This window comes from Thunnus albacares, chromosome 17 (assembly GCF_914725855.1).
Source record: "Thunnus albacares chromosome 17, fThuAlb1.1, whole genome shotgun sequence".
NCBI classification, from domain to species: Eukaryota; Metazoa; Chordata; class Actinopteri; order Scombriformes; family Scombridae; genus Thunnus; species Thunnus albacares.
In genome coordinates, this window is record NC_058122.1 from 3123692 (window position 1) to 3143581 (window position 19890).

The 19890-nt window shown below is 38.5% G+C and overlaps 1 protein-coding gene across 1 annotated transcript; it reads left to right on the forward strand.

The window, feature by feature from the left end:
- Positions 1 to 355: 355 nt before the first annotated feature.
- Positions 356 to 5864, forward strand: hoxb1a (homeobox B1a). The gene is made up of 2 exons (XM_044331795.1): positions 356 to 1295; positions 3241 to 5864. Exons 1-2 carry the CDS (start codon positions 437 to 439, stop codon positions 3615 to 3617), a joined length of 1236 nt encoding a protein of 411 aa, XP_044187730.1. The 5' UTR covers positions 356 to 436; the 3' UTR covers positions 3618 to 5864.
- Positions 5865 to 19890: the final 14026 nt, after the last annotated feature.

Sequence of the window (19890 nt, forward strand, 5' to 3'; positions counted from 1 at the left end):
CCGATGACTCTGGAAATCACAGGTTGAGTTGATCTATTGACAGCGCGAAGGCCTTCCGTTTACGCACACACACCGACACACATCACAGCAGAGCACATTATTCATGTGTGCTTCAGTTTTGGGGACGTGCAGCCTGCGCTTTCTTTTCCTTCACATTGGAAGTTTTTTTTTTTTCTTCCTCGCATTTTGCTGATAATTTCCCTTTTTACTTATTATCCCATTTGCATTTTTTCACAGTTTTTTTTGGAGGTTTCTGTTTTTATTTTGATTTTTTTCGTTCTACATAGATCACAGTTTACTCTTAGAACACTTTTTTATATGCAGTTCTTTTTTTAAAATTTTCTTTCATCTAATTTCCATTAACTTCGTTTGTGTGTGTTCCTGTTTCTGCTGATAATTATAAACTTTATTCAGTCCAGCCGTGCCTCCGGCCTGCATGGACACATCTAACATGAACTCCTTTGTGGAATACTCCATTTGTAACCGACCGGGGACTGGCGCTTACTCTGCGCCCAAATCTGGTTACCATCACCATCATCATCTGCATCACCATCACCATCCTCTGGATCAGCATCAGGGCTTCCCGGTGACATCCGGCACCTTCCACACGGGCCACAGCGGCTCCCCAGCTCCCATTAACGTGTCAAGAAGTGACACCAGCACCGGGGAAGCCAGTTACACCGGGGATGGGCGGCTGTACGTGGGCACCGGAGCACCAACGGGCGCTGGAGGAGCGCACGGGACCACAGGGTCGGCCCAGCATCATCAGCAACATCATCATCATCATGAACAGCAGACGCATAACAGTTACCATCACCATCCTCATCTTCACCAAACTCAAAGCTTACAAAGCGGAATATTGTCTTCATATAGCAACGGGAATACCGGCAACACCGGGGCCTATGCGGCCCAGGCGTGCGCCACAAACTCGGAGTATGTTGCAGCGACGGGCCCTCACAACACCGTTCACCCTCAGTATTTCATGGAGGAGTCTGTGTCCTCCACCTACTATCATCAATCAACCTTCACCACCTCGGCCCCCACCGTCGGCCCCAGCTACGGGGCCCTGGCCGCGGCCTACTGCGGGCCTCAGGGCGCCCTAGCCGGGTCTCAGTACCCGCAGCAGCTTGGCGGGGGTCTGGACGCAGCGGGCTACCTGGGGCTTCCACAGGGGGGAGGTTACGGGGAGCTGCCGGTCTCCCAGGACCGAGAGAGGGAGGACGAGGAGGGCCAGCAGGCCGGGCAGGGGCAGACCTTCGACTGGATGAAGGTGAAGAGGAACCCGCCTAAAACAGGTGAGGGAGGGCTGGTGGTTTTCCTGGAGATTATTTGTCCGTTTTGGTGACTTAGAGGTCATGCAGCATTATTAAGAGGTTGGCCCAGCAGCATTTAACTTTGATTTGTGAGGTTTCCAGCAGGAGGCTGAAGATGCGGAGTCATGCTTCTTTTACATTTATCACAGGAAGTATTGCAGCCAAAAGACTCAAAAGAAGTAGTTTATTTTAAGAATGATTGATTGTTTATGAATAGCTGAGATGAGGGAAAAAGAGATATATATAGCCTGTATTCAGCAACAAACTTAAGAAAGAAAACTTAGGGCTCTCAGGCTATAAAGACAAATGTTTTGATTAAAACGCGTTTTAAAGCAAATTTATCTTAACAGCACGAGCTCTGATAAATAACGACATTAATATTATACCTTAAGAGTAAAATGTTGATTTTTTTATTTCCTGTCTTCTCCATGCAGGCCTCGTTTTCATTTTTCTCTGTTTGTAACCACAGATGTTGGACTTTTCTAATGTAAATTTGACCTCCCTGCTGTTCCTGCCTTCTCTTCTCGCTCGTCTTAATCACTCAGGTCTGGATTCGATTTACTCTAAACTGACCGAGAGTTTATAAGCAACAAATAGATGAATCATACAATTGATAATATATATATATATATATATATATATATATATATATATATATATATATATATATATGTATGCTAGGTTTGAAATGTACCATTGATGTAGCCTTTTTTTAAGGTGGCTGTCCAACATCAGGATAGGTCAGATATAAATAAAATAACTCGTTTATTATGACTCAGAATTTCATTTCATAACTTTCAACACCAACAAAACATTTTTTTGTCATGGACTTAACATTTCTCCATGAGGGCTGATACTGTATCAAATATGCAGCATTTTAAAATTATTGTTAAAACACATCTTTTGCTCCAGAAATAAAGAAAAAAATATTAAGCTTTTCATAATGGAAAGACCAAGACCAGCTCAACGTCTCAAGAGGAAAATCTGTCTTTTCTATCTTTTATTTATCTGGTTGTTTCATAGTTTTAAACGATTGGACGAGGACACTTTTAAAGTGAAATACGTTTTATTTTTAATTATGACGTAGTTATTGTTCCGCATATGAAACGTGGGCTTAAACATTTTCTCATTACAACGTAAATCTAACTCGTCTTTTAAATGTGAGGAATAAAATGAAGGCGTTTATGTGTTTTTAGGACTTGGTCAGTATGTAGTCATATCTCAGGAAAGATAGCAGGTCTGGTCTGGGTCAGCGAGGGCCCCCGACGTCTGATATGTTTCTCTTACCCTCTCTTACTCTCTTAATGGATATAGCAGACGGGTTGCTTCGCCCTGGGAAGTCTGTCCTGCTCTGTTATCTTTTAAAGCAGCCTCCCCCCCCCCCCTTCCCTGTCCGCCCCCCAACCAATCCAAGCATCACACCCCCTAGTCTTATTTCTCCACCCGTCTGTGCACCAGCCTTTTCTTTTTTGTTGTTTCCTCTTAACTTCTGCTTTACTCTAAAATTCGGCCTCCCCCGTGGCTTGGAGAGAACTTTAATACAGATCATGAAACACATTTATTCCAGCCGGAGATCCACTGATTGAAACCAGAGCACATCATAGGCCCAATGAAACCTGCAGTCCACATTTAAATAGCCTGATTAGTACTCACACACAAAATAAATAAATATGATCATAAATACACATTAATAAATAAATCCATGAACACTAAAAAAATGATCCTTAAGCAATTTCTGTTTCCTGATTTCCAATGAATGTGAAGAACAACAACATATTTAATGTATACACTCTGTGTTCTATTCATTAGCATAGAGGAAGATGTAACGTGCATTTTCAGTGATTAATAATATACACACATAATAGAACAAGTTCTTAAAACACATTTATAACAACTTGTGTGTCTCTTCTCTCTCTCCTCCACCCAGTCAAAGTGTCGGACTTCGGCCTCGCGGGCGCGCACAACAACGCCATGCGCACCAACTTCAGCACGCGGCAGCTGACGGAGCTGGAGAAGGAGTTCCACTTCAGCAAGTACCTAACGCGGGCGCGGCGCGTGGAGATCGCCGCCACGCTCGAGCTCAATGAGACGCAGGTGAAGATCTGGTTCCAGAACAGGCGCATGAAACAGAAGAAGCGCGAGCGGGAGGGCGCCTCTGCCACGGCGCGCTCCTCTTCCTCCTCCTCCTCCTCCTCCGGTTCTTATGATACCGGTGCCGGCAGCAGTTTCAACAAGGAACTCGAGGACACCGACCACTCCTCCGCGTCCACGTCTCCAGGCGCGTCCCCGAGCTCTGAGACGTAGTAGAGTATTGGTTCTCCAGAGCAGTCAGACCATGTGATGCTGTGGGAAACAGGTGGCCTTCAGTCATGTACTAATGAGAGACAGAATACTTGATGCATTCCGTGTTGTGCGTTATACTACTTAGAGGAAAATCAGCCCTCCAATCATCAGCCTCCCTCATCTACTTCTGCTCTGACTTCCTACATGTCCCAGAATTCCCTTTGACAACTCACACATTCAGCGTGTGGAGAGAAAAACTTACCTTGACCAAATCTCATCTATTGCTGCCTCTCTGGGCACTGACATTATTAGACAGATGTTTTTTTTATGGAGTAAAAATGATTATTTTTTCTTTAAATATAACAACTGCAGTGATCTGGTTGGAAATCAAAGAGCATTAATGCGGGATACTAAAAATAGACAGTTACCCCACTTTAGTGGATATTGTGACTGCACTATTGTAGTGACAGATTAGGGGACCTACTATGAGGAAACCAACACAAGCAAAATGATGCGATATGGTTGTTGGTGATGCAAAATGCCCCCAGTTGGAGGGAAATAATAGAAAATACAATAATGAAACAATAAACCTCCCGTCAATTATCTGGGATGGCAAGTAGGTACAGTAGGTTTCATCATACCTTCAAATTCTGCAAACTTAAGAAATTCCTTCCAAACCAAAACCACATTATTTCATGGAACCACACATTTCATGCTGTGGGCCAGAAACAAATCAGTTGCAGGTACCTTAATGCAGTGGTTTCCAAATGGGGTTCGGGACCCCATGTTGGGTCCTAAGATAAGTCTAATTGGTCATAAGATGATTAAAAGGACACATTTTTCTCTGATGTTTCTATATTTTCCTGTCTTTGTGAAGTATCGGATACATATACTTCTCCAGACCTCTACAAACACAAGCCAAACAAGGGTTGGTAGCCTGCTGGACTGTTTCTGACAGGGTGGATCACACTTCTTTGTTCTGTCCGAACAGGGAGAATCAAAGACCCATGACACTTAAATTAGAGTCTCAGAAAGTGTGGCTTCAGGGGTTGTATTCTCATAGAAACTGGATGTAGTAGCTAAAATGTTTGGTCAATTATTCCTGGACATAAAACATTATTTTCAAGATGATCCCCTTAATGTGGAAGTTGGGGGCTACTTTTAAGTGTGACATAATTGATGAATCCAGTCTCTGGTGTACAGGCTGATGATGATGATGATGATGATGATGATGATGAGATGCACTTTGGCATCTTTATATGATGTCTGAATTACAGGGTTTAACTGGTATTGGGTTATTTAAGGTGGATAATAGGTATTTTTTTGCTGATATTTAGATTATTTTTCATATTTTTTAAATTTAGAAAAAGAAAAAAAAAAAACGCAAATGCCTGTATTTACTGTTTACAAAACTTGGGGATACATGACCAAGAGTTAATGTACAAAAAATGTTGAATTAATTATATAAAACATAACAAGCTGTAGTTCAACCTAAACCCACATACCAGTCTAACTAAATGAGCCTTATGATCAGAAATACAGGGAGCCTCTGGTGGCAAAAATACACTGTTGTCTTCATGGTTGTACATGTTTTTGTTTCACAAACCTTTATTATTATTTTTAATTTTTTTTTTAATGTTTTAAATTTTTTGTAAGTATGTTTCATCCCACTCAGCTCTAGTCTTTGCACTATGTGAGTAACATTTTAGACAGAGCTGATGGCCAGGGTGTTCCCCTTCACCTTTCATGAATGGTGACACATTTACTGACATGTTAGTTAGACTCAGGGGGTAATTCGGGATGTGTGTGTGTGTGTGTGTGTATGTGTGTGTGTGTATGTGTGTGTGTGTGTGTGTGTGTACAGGGGGGTCAAGATTAAAGCAAACTACTTAAAAAATGCTGAAGTCCGACAGCAGGGCTGAGTTGGAGAAGTGGGGGAAATTCTATTTTACTGCCTGTCTCCTCCCCCTTGAGAGTAAATTATTGGATGCATTTGATGTTATTGATTATTGATTATGGGGAAATGTGTGTATCAGGGACATTTTTTCCTATTATTCTGAATACTAAAATGCTCACAACATGACAAAAATGACAATATGTGAATGGTTTTACTCCTAATTTTGATGTTTATAAGACTAATTGAATAAATACCTACAAAGTATATCAGATTCCTATATTTTGTCCTCCTCAAAGTGTATCTTGTAAACGTAATCCAGGAGTAAATCTCTTCATATTTGTGATGTTGTCAGGTTAAAGGTCAACCTCTACTGTGAGCTGATGTCATTGGTATTTTTTTTTTTCTATGATGTCTGTTGTTTTTAAATGAGAGCAGACTGACTGAGTTTTATTAGTTCTGCTGCCTTAGAAACACTCCCAATCATGTTCCTGTCTGTCTTTTTCTATTTCAAGCTACCTCAATTAAAGATTCTTCTGTCAATCCACTACAGAGATGATTTTTCTTCCCTCTTTAGACTGACAGTAAACTGTTTTATGTGTGATATAAATTCACTGATTTGTGAATTACACACATTTGCTGCAACATCCAGCATTTCTAGCTTTTAAAAGCAGTGCAGCTTTACAAATTTTGAATTCTGCGCAACAGCACCACAGCTATAAATATTAAATATTAAAGCTGAAATATTAAAGCAAAAAGACAAAAAAAGTAAGAAAGGGTTTAAAGAACAACAACAGTGTGTCAAATGGTTTGTGTGAGGAAATATGCACATAGCACAATATTGACATGTTAAGGGCCTTAATTAAGGTGTGTCCTGCTTTATTATCTGATATTGAGGCTCTGTACCCTCATTATTTCAGATTTGTGCTTATTTGTACTGTATTCCTAATTCCTTCATTTGTTGCTTAATTGTTTTTTTAATTTACCATGCAGCCTCTTGATGAAACACTCAGGAAGGGTAATTTCTTCCATGGGACCCCCAGCAGCATTATCTGGCCTTAGCACTGAGAATAGAGAAGATATTCTATATTCTTTTATTATTACTATTATTCAACACATCCCATATGCAGACCCAAACCAACAGTGAATTGATCCACTAACAAGTATTGTGTGTATATCAGAGCCTGATATATCTTACTCCTCTGTGTCATGGAGCTCCACTGTTGTCCAAATCCTGTTAAAAACACATCAACAAACCACACTGTTGCACTGGGTGACATGTTCCTTCATTACCATGAACACACACACACTGCAGTTTATTTTGACTCAATCCCCCACACACTGTCCTGCTGCCAGAAATACTCACTAGAGCACCAAATGTGGATTTTTCTGCTGCTAAAAATAGTCCCCAACATTTGCTCTAGTTCCACCAGTTTGAGTAATGTTTGCTAAAAACTACAGTTCCCAGCAGTTGTAGGAAATTATTGAGCACTTTTTTAAAAATGAAGCTATAGAGTGTTGTGAGCTGTTTTAAATTATTTACATATTCAGTTGGACCCAACGGGATGGCGGCTGAAAGCCATAGACAAGCTAGGTAAGTCAGAAAGACAAATTAGCACATTGTTGGCCTTCCATGGGATTTGCTGACAATAAGAAAAATATAGAGTGTCATCAGCCTTATCGTTCAACCGAAGGAATTTCCACAAAATGATATGAGATTTTTTTCTCATCTTTGCAGCCCAGTAGAGGCTCAGAAGAGGCGTGACATGTAAATAAAATATTTGACTGTTTAGTAGAACGTTGTTTGAGTTGGCTTCATTATAGAAAGAAAATGAGCTCATGTCCTCACTTTATTTATTTTTTGAAGAGAAGCTCTTCATCTTCATGTGCACACAGCCCAGGAGTGTACAATACATTCCTACAGGAGAAGAAAGTGAGGGAGGGAAAGAGGAGATGATTAAAGAGGAAAAGGAACCGGTTTTCCTCTTCATGGATTAAAGAAACACAAAGTTTGACACAACACAACATAGAGCTGCATGCATTTGAATAGCAGTCAGGCCTCTCACATTCACATGGCTGCGTGGCCTCTGGTTGACCCCCACAAACACACATGCAGGGCTACAGTGAGGAATGTAGCGGGACTTTCCGGGTGGCTCGCCGGCCTGTTGACCTTTGGAGAGCCTCTGGGATATCTAAACATGTAAACACACTCCTCCTCCTCTTTCTCCTCCTCCTCATCTTCATCTTCATCTCCCTCTCCTCTCTGTTGGTTTGAAGATGCCTGTCTGGAGCCTGGGTGGCAAGCTCAGTCATCACCTCATCACACACACACAAACACACACACTGGACAAAAACCTCCCTCGAATCCTCTTCCGGGGTCACACCTCATCCTGACCAGCAGCTGTTTTGTGATGCAGTTTCTATTTTGGTCAAACCCACTTCATCTTCTTCTATTGTAGTTAGTGGTTTCCTACATTAACCAGTATCCCTTCCAACAATCAAAAACATGTTTTCAGCAGATATGAATCTTTATGCACAGGCACAGAGGAGACACTGAATGCTGGACTGGATTCTATAAAACCCCAGGGGGTGTTGGGTTTGTACATGCAACAAAGGTTGTTGCCATTCGGCTACCAGGTCACTCCTGGTTTTACACATTCTTTTTCAAATCAAGTGCACCAACTTTATAGAAGTGCAATAGTAAATTTCTGGAGCAAACCATTAAGGCCTTCCCACTAGGGATGTGCAAAGATCCCAGTATTTGTATTTGTATTTGTTGAGGCAGCAAAATTATTTATATCTGTATTTGTATTCAAATAAAAGTGGAAAAAGGCTTAACAATCCTGTTTTTGTTTTTATGACACTTTTAATTTTAGAAAATTAAAGTGTTAGAATAAGTGTTCATGAATAAACTACCTTATGAAGGAGGTCCCCACATCTGGTCTTGAACTGGAGTCTCCCTGATCTTAGACAACTGCACTGATTACTGAGCAAAAACTTTACTCATGGCCTCATTGCAGACAGACCTCTACCTATTTATACACCCATAACACAGAGACAGCACAGTGTGTAATGTGTAGGGAAGAACTTCAAAGGTGATTATTGCTTTGCACTTTTCATCATTGCCTATTTTTTATAACCTAACTTTGTGGAAAGGAGAAGGGGAACAACAGGTGATGGAGAATTCCTTGGGAGCACTTTGTGTCAGTAGCTCAGCTTTATCTCTGGGGAACACCCCCAACAAATAATTTTAAAAATATTTGTATGAAACAAATATTTGTATAAAACCCACTATTTGTGCCGAATAATGTATTTGTATTCGGGCACACCCCTACTTCCCACATCGAGTCCAACATAAATCTCCTCCTATACTCTCTGGAAGAGGCTGAGGAACAATATTTTAGGCTAACTCAAGAGTGTTAACTCATACTACACTCTTGAATATCCTAGGAATTACATCTGTACTGCATGATTTTATAAGTCACAGTTAGGTCCAACATTCAGTGCCAACGCAGGAGGTAGTGTACTCTTCACAAGATGAACAGTCAGGGTGGAGGATGTGGCACGTCTCATTTTGAGAGACTTGTTCCAGATTTGCCTTTTAATTAACCATAACCATGAGAGCTCCCTAACATTAACTAAGTGTTTAATTTAAGTGCACCAGACTGTAGTTGTCATGCTCAGATACTGTAGAAAGAAAGAATTCTAAACATGTTGGTAATGGACATAATACAGGGTTTTTCAGACATGTCCAGTACCTTGTCTGGCACTATTACATTCCCCTGATTGTTGACAATTTCCTGTCATGTTGAATTTAGGTTGTGTATTTTGTACCTGCTCCTGTGTTCAGACATTTACAGTAAATCATTAGCTGCTCATTTGACACTTCACCTGAACAGCAGCTGCATCAATGAATATCGTTTTATTGTTGTCACACAAGCATACAGAAATTAAACAGGCTCTGAATACAAATACAACCCATCATTACAGAACAACAGTACTCAACAATTAATAAAGAAATGAACAAGCAAAATCAACAAAACTGAATGAGTGACCTGTGGATGACCACACACATTAATATAGTTTTGACTAAATGGGATGTAAAGTGAAGGGAAAGAAGAAACTGGTGTTTATGGGGAAACAAAAGAGGAGGAAAGCAGGAGGAAGAAGGAGTGAAGGAAGAAGAGGAGCAAACTGAAATGCTTAAGATGTTTAAATTTGTGAAGCAGAAAACAGAAAATGTTCATGTTTAGAGAGAGAGAGAAGGAGAGAGAGATAAGAGAGCAAAAGAGAGAGAGAGAGAGAGAGAGAGAGAGAGAGAGAGAGAGAGAGAGAGAGAGAAAGAGAGAGAGAAAGAGTGGAGATTCTTTCAGGATGACCTCATATGGTCTGACCCCCAACTTCTGTTTTCCTTTCCATAACTCATCTCAAGTTCAACACAGGGCTGTCTGCTGCCTGTGTGTGTGTGTGTGTATGTGTGTGTGTGTGTGTGTATGTGTGTGTGTGTGTGTGTGTGTGTGTGTGTGTGTGTGTGTGTGTGTGTGTGTGTGCGCGTGTGTGTGTGTGTGTGTGTGTGAGCAGTGAAAGATAAAATGGTGTGGCTGCAGTTCAAGAGTTCAGAATCTCAATCAAATAGATGAGTGCACATGCATGCAGAGCCACACATGCATATGCATGCGCATGCACACACACACACACACACACACAATCACATGCACATGCACATATACACAGGCCTTGCAGCAAGGTCTGCACTCACCTACATTGATTCTATTCTATTCCTGTATCTTGAACTGCCAAATGAACAGTAAAACTGAGATCAGTGCAAAGTCATTTTTCAAGCTGGTAAAGGGCTTATCAAAGCCCACTGTGTGTGTGTGTGTGTGTGTGTGTGTGTGTGTGTGTGTGTGTGTGTGTGTGTGTGTGTGACTGATTGGAGCCAGATGGTGGTTTGTGTATTTTCATCGGATGACGGTCTCATCATGTTTCTGCTTCTCTCCAAACTGCTGTAAAAAACATTTCCCTTGAAAAAAAAAAGTATATACATATATATATATTGATATATATAGAGATATATAGATATATAAATCGAACATTTTCATGAGGCTTTAAAACTGATCACACACAGGAGGACAATCTCTTCCCTACTTTATGGAAAACCAAGTTGAAAGCTACAATAATGTCTGTCATATTAATGTTGTAAATCCTGCATTTTAAACTTTTAGTATCTCTGGTTTTATTATTTCAAAAACCAAAGAGTTCTCTTGATTTCATTTTTTTACTTAAATTTTAACATTAGTTGGTTTCAAATCAATTCATGTCATTTATTAGTATGAAAGGTAATATAAGAATATCACCTACAGTAACCTTAATAAGTATTGATATCTTTTTGCTTCCCTTGATTTGATGTTACCATAAAATACTGTAATTATACCATCATCTATTATTATGCTCTATATTATTACTTAGAAAGTGAATGTAACCCTGATGCAGGTGTAGCAGCTTCACTTGGTTGGACCTTCATTTCTTCAGCATTACTTTGGTAAGAAAAGAAAGGTATTATCATAGTTAAGTGTTGTTATGTTTTGATGCAGATATTCATCTTTAACATCTTTCCTGGTGTATTTAAAGTTGGTGTATTTCACCTAAAACTGGCTAAACCTTGGGCTTTTTAACCTACTTTAATTGCATGTGTGTGTGTTTTTGGGTTTTTTTACATTTCCACATTTTACCACCAAGTTGAAATATTACCAATTCTAGATATAGATAGAAGTACAAATAAAAGTACAAATCCTCCACCTTTAATCACAAACATAAGAATACTATCTTATATAAATATTCTATTTATCAAATTTCTTATGACTTTAAAGTTAAAATATTAAAAAAAAGAGAGCTCCAGAGGTCTTGGTTCAGAATAGATATCTGCAGTACAGAAACAAAGGTGAACACACACCTTCTGACACATGATGAACAATACGTTTGCTGAAGTCATGTGTATAATTCAGAGTGCAGTAGTTGTCGCCAATTATTTACTTTTTTTGATTTGAACATTTAATAAGTCACACTTATTTTTTGTTTTTACCTCTTTTTGCTTTCCTCAGTGGTGCAAACAGACAGCAAGAAAAATGCTTATATTGACTTTGTTTGCAATCACTTTACTCACCTTTATATATCTGTTTATTGTAAACATATGTATTGTTGTTGATTTTATATGTGTTTGGTGTTTTATCTGATTTTTGTCTTGTTAATTCCTACTGTACACAAATAAAATTAACAAAAATTTAAGTTTTGCAGAAAAGCATATCAGTGAATAAAATCTAAGGATATAATATTTTTTAAAGAACAAACACTTTAGCAGATGAAGGGTAAATGTCTCTGATTGGCTATTCCTGCTGTGAGCATACATGTGATTAATCATGTGATCAGTTGAAAGCTGCTCTTAAAGGTTACTCTTATATTTCACTGTAAGTAGCAGCTTGATAAATGTGTTCACACTTAGTTCTCTAAGGCTCTTTAGAATATTCTGAACTGTAGTTATCTGAAGTTTGATGAATATGAGCCCAGAAAGTCAACCATGTCTACATTTACTCTGATGAATACAGTGGATGCTAGCTTGAGTTGAGACAACAAAAAGAACAACAATAGAGAATTTGAATGATTATATGCAGTAACAACTATTGCTACATGTTTAAAAGTATTTTTGTGCTGCATGTCTTCATTAAATAAAAAATGTTGTAAAGCAATTGTTATTAATTATTTCAAAATCCCAGAATAATTTATTATCAAAATAATGTGTTATTAATGTATTTAAACAATGTCTGTGTATTATAAATGTAAAAATAAAAGATTGTTTTGTTTTTGTTGTATTGTTATCTACAGATCATAGAAATATAATTACAGCAACAGTCATAATAATAATAATAATAATAATAATAATAATAATAATAATAATAATAATAATAATAATAATAACAACAACAATGATGATAATAATAATAATAATAATAATAATAATAATAATAATAATAATAATAATAATAATAATAATAATAATAATAATAATAATGATAATAATAATGCCATTTTGAAGGTAAAGTAATGTTGTGTTTTTGTTTCTTATTGTCAGTTTAATGCATTACCCCTACTCATAATACCTAGTAATTAAATATAATTGAAAATATGTTAGAACATTATTTAAGTTCTACTTGAGAGCTTATTCTTCCTTGGTTAGTGAGCTTGATTAGCAGTACAGAACATTAATTTTATATTTGTTTTCATATAGGATATATGATTTGAAGCAATAGATTAATGTTAACATGAATTCATGAATGCCAACTATAATTAGAATATATTTATATATTTATAAATGTCATTTTAACATTGAAAATGGAAAATATAATTGCATAATCATTCCAATCTAAAACAGATCAAAGTGAATACCTGTTCATGAGGAAATAAGAAAAGCTGTGTAATAAAAGAGTGTATTTCTTTGATGCAGTGGTGAGTGTGTGTGTGTGTGTGTGTGTGTGTGCTGGTTTTTGTCTGTTGGGGTCATCCAGAGTTCAGCAGCTCTCCTCCTCCGCTCTGCCCACAGATGAGCTCTGCAGCCCTGCTGAGCAGCCGCCACGCCCCGCTGACCAAAGAGGCCTGCTCTGGAGAAAACAGATCTGGGTTCCATTTCCCAAAAGCATAAGGCTAAAAGACAATCCTAAAATCCATCTCGCAAACCTTCTTAAGCTTAAAAGATGCCTCACTCTTAGAAATGATGGTAGATAAAAGAAGGACTCCGACCCACTTGTAGGAGGCTCAGAGTGTCAGAAGAACCTGCAGAACCACGTTTCACTTAATTGTTATGTTTTTGTTCATTTTTAATTCTATGCTTTTATCATGACATAATGCTCTCTTAATGTAAAACGAGTGACCTGGTTTAAATTAGAAAACAAGAAAATAAAACTTAACTATCACATACACACAAAAAATAACATTTTATTTGCACAACTGAGCATAGAAACGAAAACTCTTAACTTCTAAGACCGATTGCTATCTGGAAACTGGGCTCTGATTTAGAGCAGAAGCAGTCTGGTTCAGACTGATCTGTAATAAAATGTGAGTGATTGACATAATATTTTAGAAAAAAACCCTCAAGGACCCATAAAACCCTCCAAGCAACCCTTGGAACCCAGTCAAAGACCCTTTGAATCCCCCTCAGCATCCCTCAGTGACTCCTAAAAGCTTCTTAACGCTTGTGTTTTGTCAATCCTGTCAGCTAAAAGTGATTTTTATGTACAACTAATTTGCAACAGGAAATACATTTGCAGGAAATGTAATGCTGCCTGTAGTATGTTTTCTATTGACATGGAAATGTTAATTAACGAATCTGGCAAGTTGCAAAAAAGTTAACACTGAATGTATCAGTAAAATGTTCAGTCAAAATGTATTTTGTTTTCCACCAAAATATTCAGTCTTGCAGTACAACTCACAGTGACTAAAGCATTATTAAACTTTGTATGGTTGTGTTGGTTAAGGTTAGGGAAAGATCATGATCCAGGTTTAAAACAGAAAAAATCTGCAGTGGCTTCAACTTTAACCAGTGCTTTTTTTTGTCTAAATTTAACCACACTCAGGAGTTGGGATGTGAACTCAAATTCCTGTGTTTTGTATGTGCCCATCATCCACCCCGACCACCTCCCTACAACTCCAGTGCAGTATGTAAATGTAGCGTCATTCACTCAAAAAGAACTTACCGACCATAAGAACAACGATGTTCTTACAGTAAAACTGGGTTTGCACATTTGATGAAGGTGTTGGTGAGAAATTACCATAAAACATTATTATTACAACAAAGGACATATTCTATGTTTTAAATGTTAGACAGCTTGCATGAAAACCTAAATATTCCTTTTGTTTGCTAAAAAGTTAATTACAGACAAAGAAATGGACAGTATTTTACCCAGAGTTCATACTGGAACCCGACTTCAGGAACTACTTATCTACAAAGTGGAGCATCACCTGTTTGTATCAGGAGGAATTTGAGTATCAAATCTGATGTTGAGAGATGAATTTTCATTTATCTATTTTTTATTTGACATAAGGTCACCATTTTTTTTTTTAAAGCATAATTCATGACAGTCAGGTGATGCCACTCACATGTTGGGCCTTTCACAAGGAAACAACACCAAGAAGAATAGGAAAGAAAAAAGGTCATGAACACAGAGTTAGCTACCATGGAACCTAAAATTACTTTTTTCTTTTTTTTTGGAAAGTGTATTTGTCAGCAGGCTGCACTATTGAGGTCAGAGGTTAGAGGGAGAACGGGGAGCAGGAGGTTATCAGGCCAGACATTCCTGTCTGTCCAGTGCTGAGAAAGACCAGGAGAGAAAAAGCAGCAGAATTTTTAAAATAAAATGAAATGCTAATAAAAATAATTTCTACACATTTGTCTCTAAAATGAATAATATGAACATCTCTATGCACAATATATTCATGGTGTTTTTCCACAGCATAAACTTTTGTGTATATGTGTGTGTGTGTGTGTGTGTGTGTGTGGCAGGCCTGAACACCTACGACTGTTTGCCTTAGCTGATGCTGTGTACCCATGACCCTGTGTCCTCAACACACACATGCACATACACACACACACAGAAAGAAGGTGCTGAAAGAACATGGCACAATAGCGTGTTTATCTCAGGCTAACACAGCATGCACACTCTGGTGTGACGAGGGGAAACAGGAACAGCAAAAGTGCATCAGCTATCCTCAACGCTGGGGCGAAAGCAAGGGCACATCCATCACACAGTGACAACACACACGCTCACACATGCACGCACACACACACACACACACACACACACACACACACAATACAAAATGACAATGGGTCAAACAATATTTAATGAACAAACATGTTTGACATGAAATCAATCAGTAATAGGGTAATAATAATTATCTAAGTCAAACTCAAAGCTGTTGACCAAGACCTTGAGCAAGCAGCCCTGAAGCCAAACACACACGCACACACATACACACACACAGAGGTCATAAATACACTCTGGCAAACAGAAATAGAAATGACAGATATTTTCATAGACAGAGTTCATATAGGGCCTTCGGGTGGTGTAAACACTGATAGGCTATAGCATCTGTCATATCACCCACTGAGGGAATTGATGTTTTGATTTGAGTTTTACTTTTCATCATCATGTTTGTCAGAAAATTCAAAAGTCAACAGGTTGAGGGTTGGTGGAGCTGAGGCTGGACAAGCTAGCTGCATGTAGCTTGACTGACTGTTGTTGTTGTTGTAGTTACCTAACCTGAAGCATTCCTTTGATCATTTTGATCAGGGTAACTCCCCAATCAAGTGCTAATGCAGGTAAATGTTACCTTGATTACCACATGATCTTGCATTAATATCCATGTTTCTTATACAGATCAGGAAATCACTCTTGAGATCAGTAGATAGATTTAATAGTAGTTTAGTTTTTGAATTACTGCTAAAATTGCACACCGATTATCACAAATCCTGTGGCTGGTCTGCTTTGTTTTCAATGTGAAAAAACACACACATATCTCTCTCGTCCGAATGCTGAGCCCAAACTGTAATTGTGATTTCTGCCTCCTGAGGACTCATGACATACTATTTTTAAAATTTCTATTTATTAAATTAGAGAAAGCACAACATTTCTAGCCATTTGTATCCCTCCATACCGGGCAAAGAGTCAATTTGGGCTCTGAATGTTTAGTATTTGCCTATTCATTGTCTATGAGCAAAATAAATGATCAATATATTGTATTTTGTGGGGCTTTTTAATGTTAGTATTAGTATTGTATTTATTGGGACAATGTGCAGTTTTAAACATGAATGTTACCATTTGATGTATTGTACCAGATTTAGCTTAAAGCTAATTTTCATCTGCAGTCCCTTATGATTAAAACATATAACAGCACAATAACAAACAGCAAAAAACACACGGGACACGTTATACAAAATACAAAGCTACACACAACAGCACACCCACAATGTCACCTAGAAATTAATAATGTAAGCTTGTCTAATAATAATAATGTTTTTAAGTAGGTTACTGTCAAACACTTCCATTAAAATTATTAAATATTATTCATCACAAAGAATATCAGTCATGTAGAAATATTTGCTGTCAACCTGTAATTGACTCACTCGGGTTGCATTCAGTGCCAGTGTGAATCCGTTTGTCTTTGGTCTGTGCTGTTTCCTGGAGGCCAGACGATGAGGTCATGACCACAAACTTCTATCGATCAGCAACAGTTTGACCACACAAACACCTCAGAGACCAGCATGGGGAAGCATATTGCCATTATAAGACCTGGGGTTGCCAGGTCAGAAGACTTTATCCTCCTTTTATGGCTCCAGTGCGACCATGATTGAGATCTTTCCTCATGCCCGTTGGTCACATTATTGTTGTTGGGTGAGTTGTAGAGTTGCCAGGTTTGGAGCTGTTCATTCCCCTTTTATGGCTCCAGTTGACACATGACTGAGGCCTTTTGTCATCTTTGTATGTATCCCTATCATTGGCAGGTCAGTTTTAAGGTTGCCAGTTTACATCCCCCCTATCCCCAGTTTGTGACTCACCACTGAGCTCTTCATTTTGTCTTCTTATCCTGTCAGGTCCAGCTGTGAAGTTACCAGTTTGGACTCCTTAACCTCACTATTTGTCGCCATATACTGTGTGACTTCCCGTTTGTCTCCCTGTAGCTGCCGGGTCATCGGTTAATTGCCAGGTTTGCAGTGGTCCATCCTCCTTTTATGGATCCTTGTGACTTGTGACTGAGCTCTGTCCTTAGTTTGTTTCATTCCCCACCGTTATTACTGACATGGGTGATGTTGACATCACTGTTTCTTAAACTATGGTTCAGGGACACAAGAAGGGTCATAGTTGTTGATCCTTTTCCTTACAGCAGTGATTCAGGTCCAACATGTGATGTCACAAAACCTGAGCACCTGAAGAGGGAGAAATAACCTCTTATACTTATGTCAGTTTATTTCGACATGAAATAGACCATAAACTAAATTTATACCCCATCATCATCATTTAAGCCAGTGGTTCCCAACCTTAGGATCTGAACCCCCAAAGTAATTAATTCCCAAATTAAAATATTTAAGTGTTAGCAGGGGTTGCAAGACGGGTCACGAATAATGTTGATTTTAATATAGAAAACTATGACAAAATAAATAAGTCAACCTTTTTTACACAGTAAATACAAGATGTTGATGAGACAAAACAGATATTACTGAATAAAACCGGCTAAGTCTACATATAATTTTATAGATGAAAAGATGGAATTTGAAAGGAAAAACCTTTGTAAAATCTCTATATATTCTCTTTCACGGATGAAGAGGTGATGAAGTTCAGCTTAATCCATGACTTCTTTTCATCCCCACCTGGCTCACTTTCCCAGCAGCATACCTGAAGTGCAGTTCAGTGCCAACAGTGGAGCCAGGAGCTAGCAGTCCCCTTCATGCCTCAGAAGCTTGGCCAACTTCAATTCTTTATCAGACTACACACCTGCTCTGAATTTTTGAAGCGGCAGTATTTCTTAATCATGCAACCTACCAATTTGTGGCCAATCTTCAGTCCCGACAGCCTGTTACATCAGTTCAATGTAAGGTTCTTTAGTTCCAGTGTAAACTCAACACTAACTGCGTTGTAACTAGTTAGCGTTACGCTAAACTAACAATTTGTTCAGTTACTCCACCTTTACTCATGCTGTAACTTAACTAAACTGTACTCAAAACATTGTTGCAGATTGTGGCATTTCCTCTAGTGCACCATTTGGATAAAATGGGAGAGAAAGCAATAAGAAAAGGACTCAGCACAAGAGAAAGTAATAAATGCTATCACATGTGAATTAGTTGCACCTTGATGTTTTTGCTAAGGTGAGGATGGCTGTTTTACACATTAATATGGTTGTGATTGGTTAAAAGATTCTGCCAAAGTGAGCACATTAACAGTATGGTGCAAGCAGTTTTCACTAAGTTGTAGCTTAATTCCCACATGACATTCAATCTAAGCTGTGTTTGAACTTACACATACAGTAGCTGGTGCAGATCTTTTATACCAAAATTAGTGCTGTGTACTCTGACTTGGAGACATTCTGACTAAAATACTGATGCTAAAATTAGACCAAAATGTTGACAAGTATTTTTCCAACTAATTTGCTGATGGCTAAAATATGATGACAAATATGAGAAGTGATATGAAAAGCCAAATGTCGAGTGTTCTTGTGAACTCAAACAAGACTAAAATGTTTGTGGTTTTCTTTGACTAACATGAGACAAGAATGAGTTTCTGTTGATTAAAGACTGACCAAGAACAAGAAGGATAAAGCTGAATAAATATGGTTAAAACTCATACTGATCCCATGACAAAGCTTAAAATGAACAGTGGTCAGGAGTCAAGACGGTGGTGAACCTCAAAACAGCCACAAATTTGAACTTAACTTGAAAAACATAAAAAGACTAAGGTCACATGGAATCTCCACATTAAAAGAAGTCACTCACAGTAACATTCAAAGCACATGGCGCCTTTAAAGTTTCATTAGTGTCTATAACTGGCATCACTGTAAACTGTCCCGTAGTATAAAATGTCCTACCTAGGTAGAAGTGATCACTGATAACACTTTATAACAGTCTGCTTGATTTATAGAGGAGGTGAAAGGTCAGCTTGTTTTCCAGTGACGACTTCTGTTAAAAGAAAGGTCATCAGTTATAGCTGAAGAGACAATTTCCTCCCTCAGTAAGAAAATGAATGTTTAGACATACAAAACAGACAGCTGAAAAATAAGAAAAAGAAATACAGAGTGAGATTAACTTGACCTGAGAGACAAACAAAGAGAGAGAGAAAGAGAACGAAAGAGAGAGAGGCGTGGGGGGGGGCGCAGAGGGTAAAAGGTGGTCAAATGTCATCCCATCTATTTTTTTCTTTGTGCTGTCCTTTCACCTTCCTGTTGCCCTCTCTTTTTGTTATCTTTTCTTTATCTGTCTTGCTCCCTCTGTCCGTGTGTCTTAAAAAGAAGTATGTAACACAATTCCAGGTCAAATTTCAACATTTTTCCTCTTCTTTTCCGTAGATTAAAAGAACGCCAAAAAGAAGACTTGTGCGATGGTAGAATTAAACAGTACAGCCAACAAAAGTGACAACTCAAACCATGTAGAAAAGAAGACTAAATGCTCAGGTACAAAAATGGGAATGTTTATTCTGTAACAACAGTTCCGAACATGTGACACAAGCTTTTCTCAGCATGTCTGTCCTCTTTCACAAGTTGAACTGACACCCTGTCTTGATGGCATCACCACCATCTTCCATCTGTGTGTGTGTGTGTGTGTGTGTGTGTGTGTGTGTGTGTGTGTGTGCGTGTGTGTGTGTG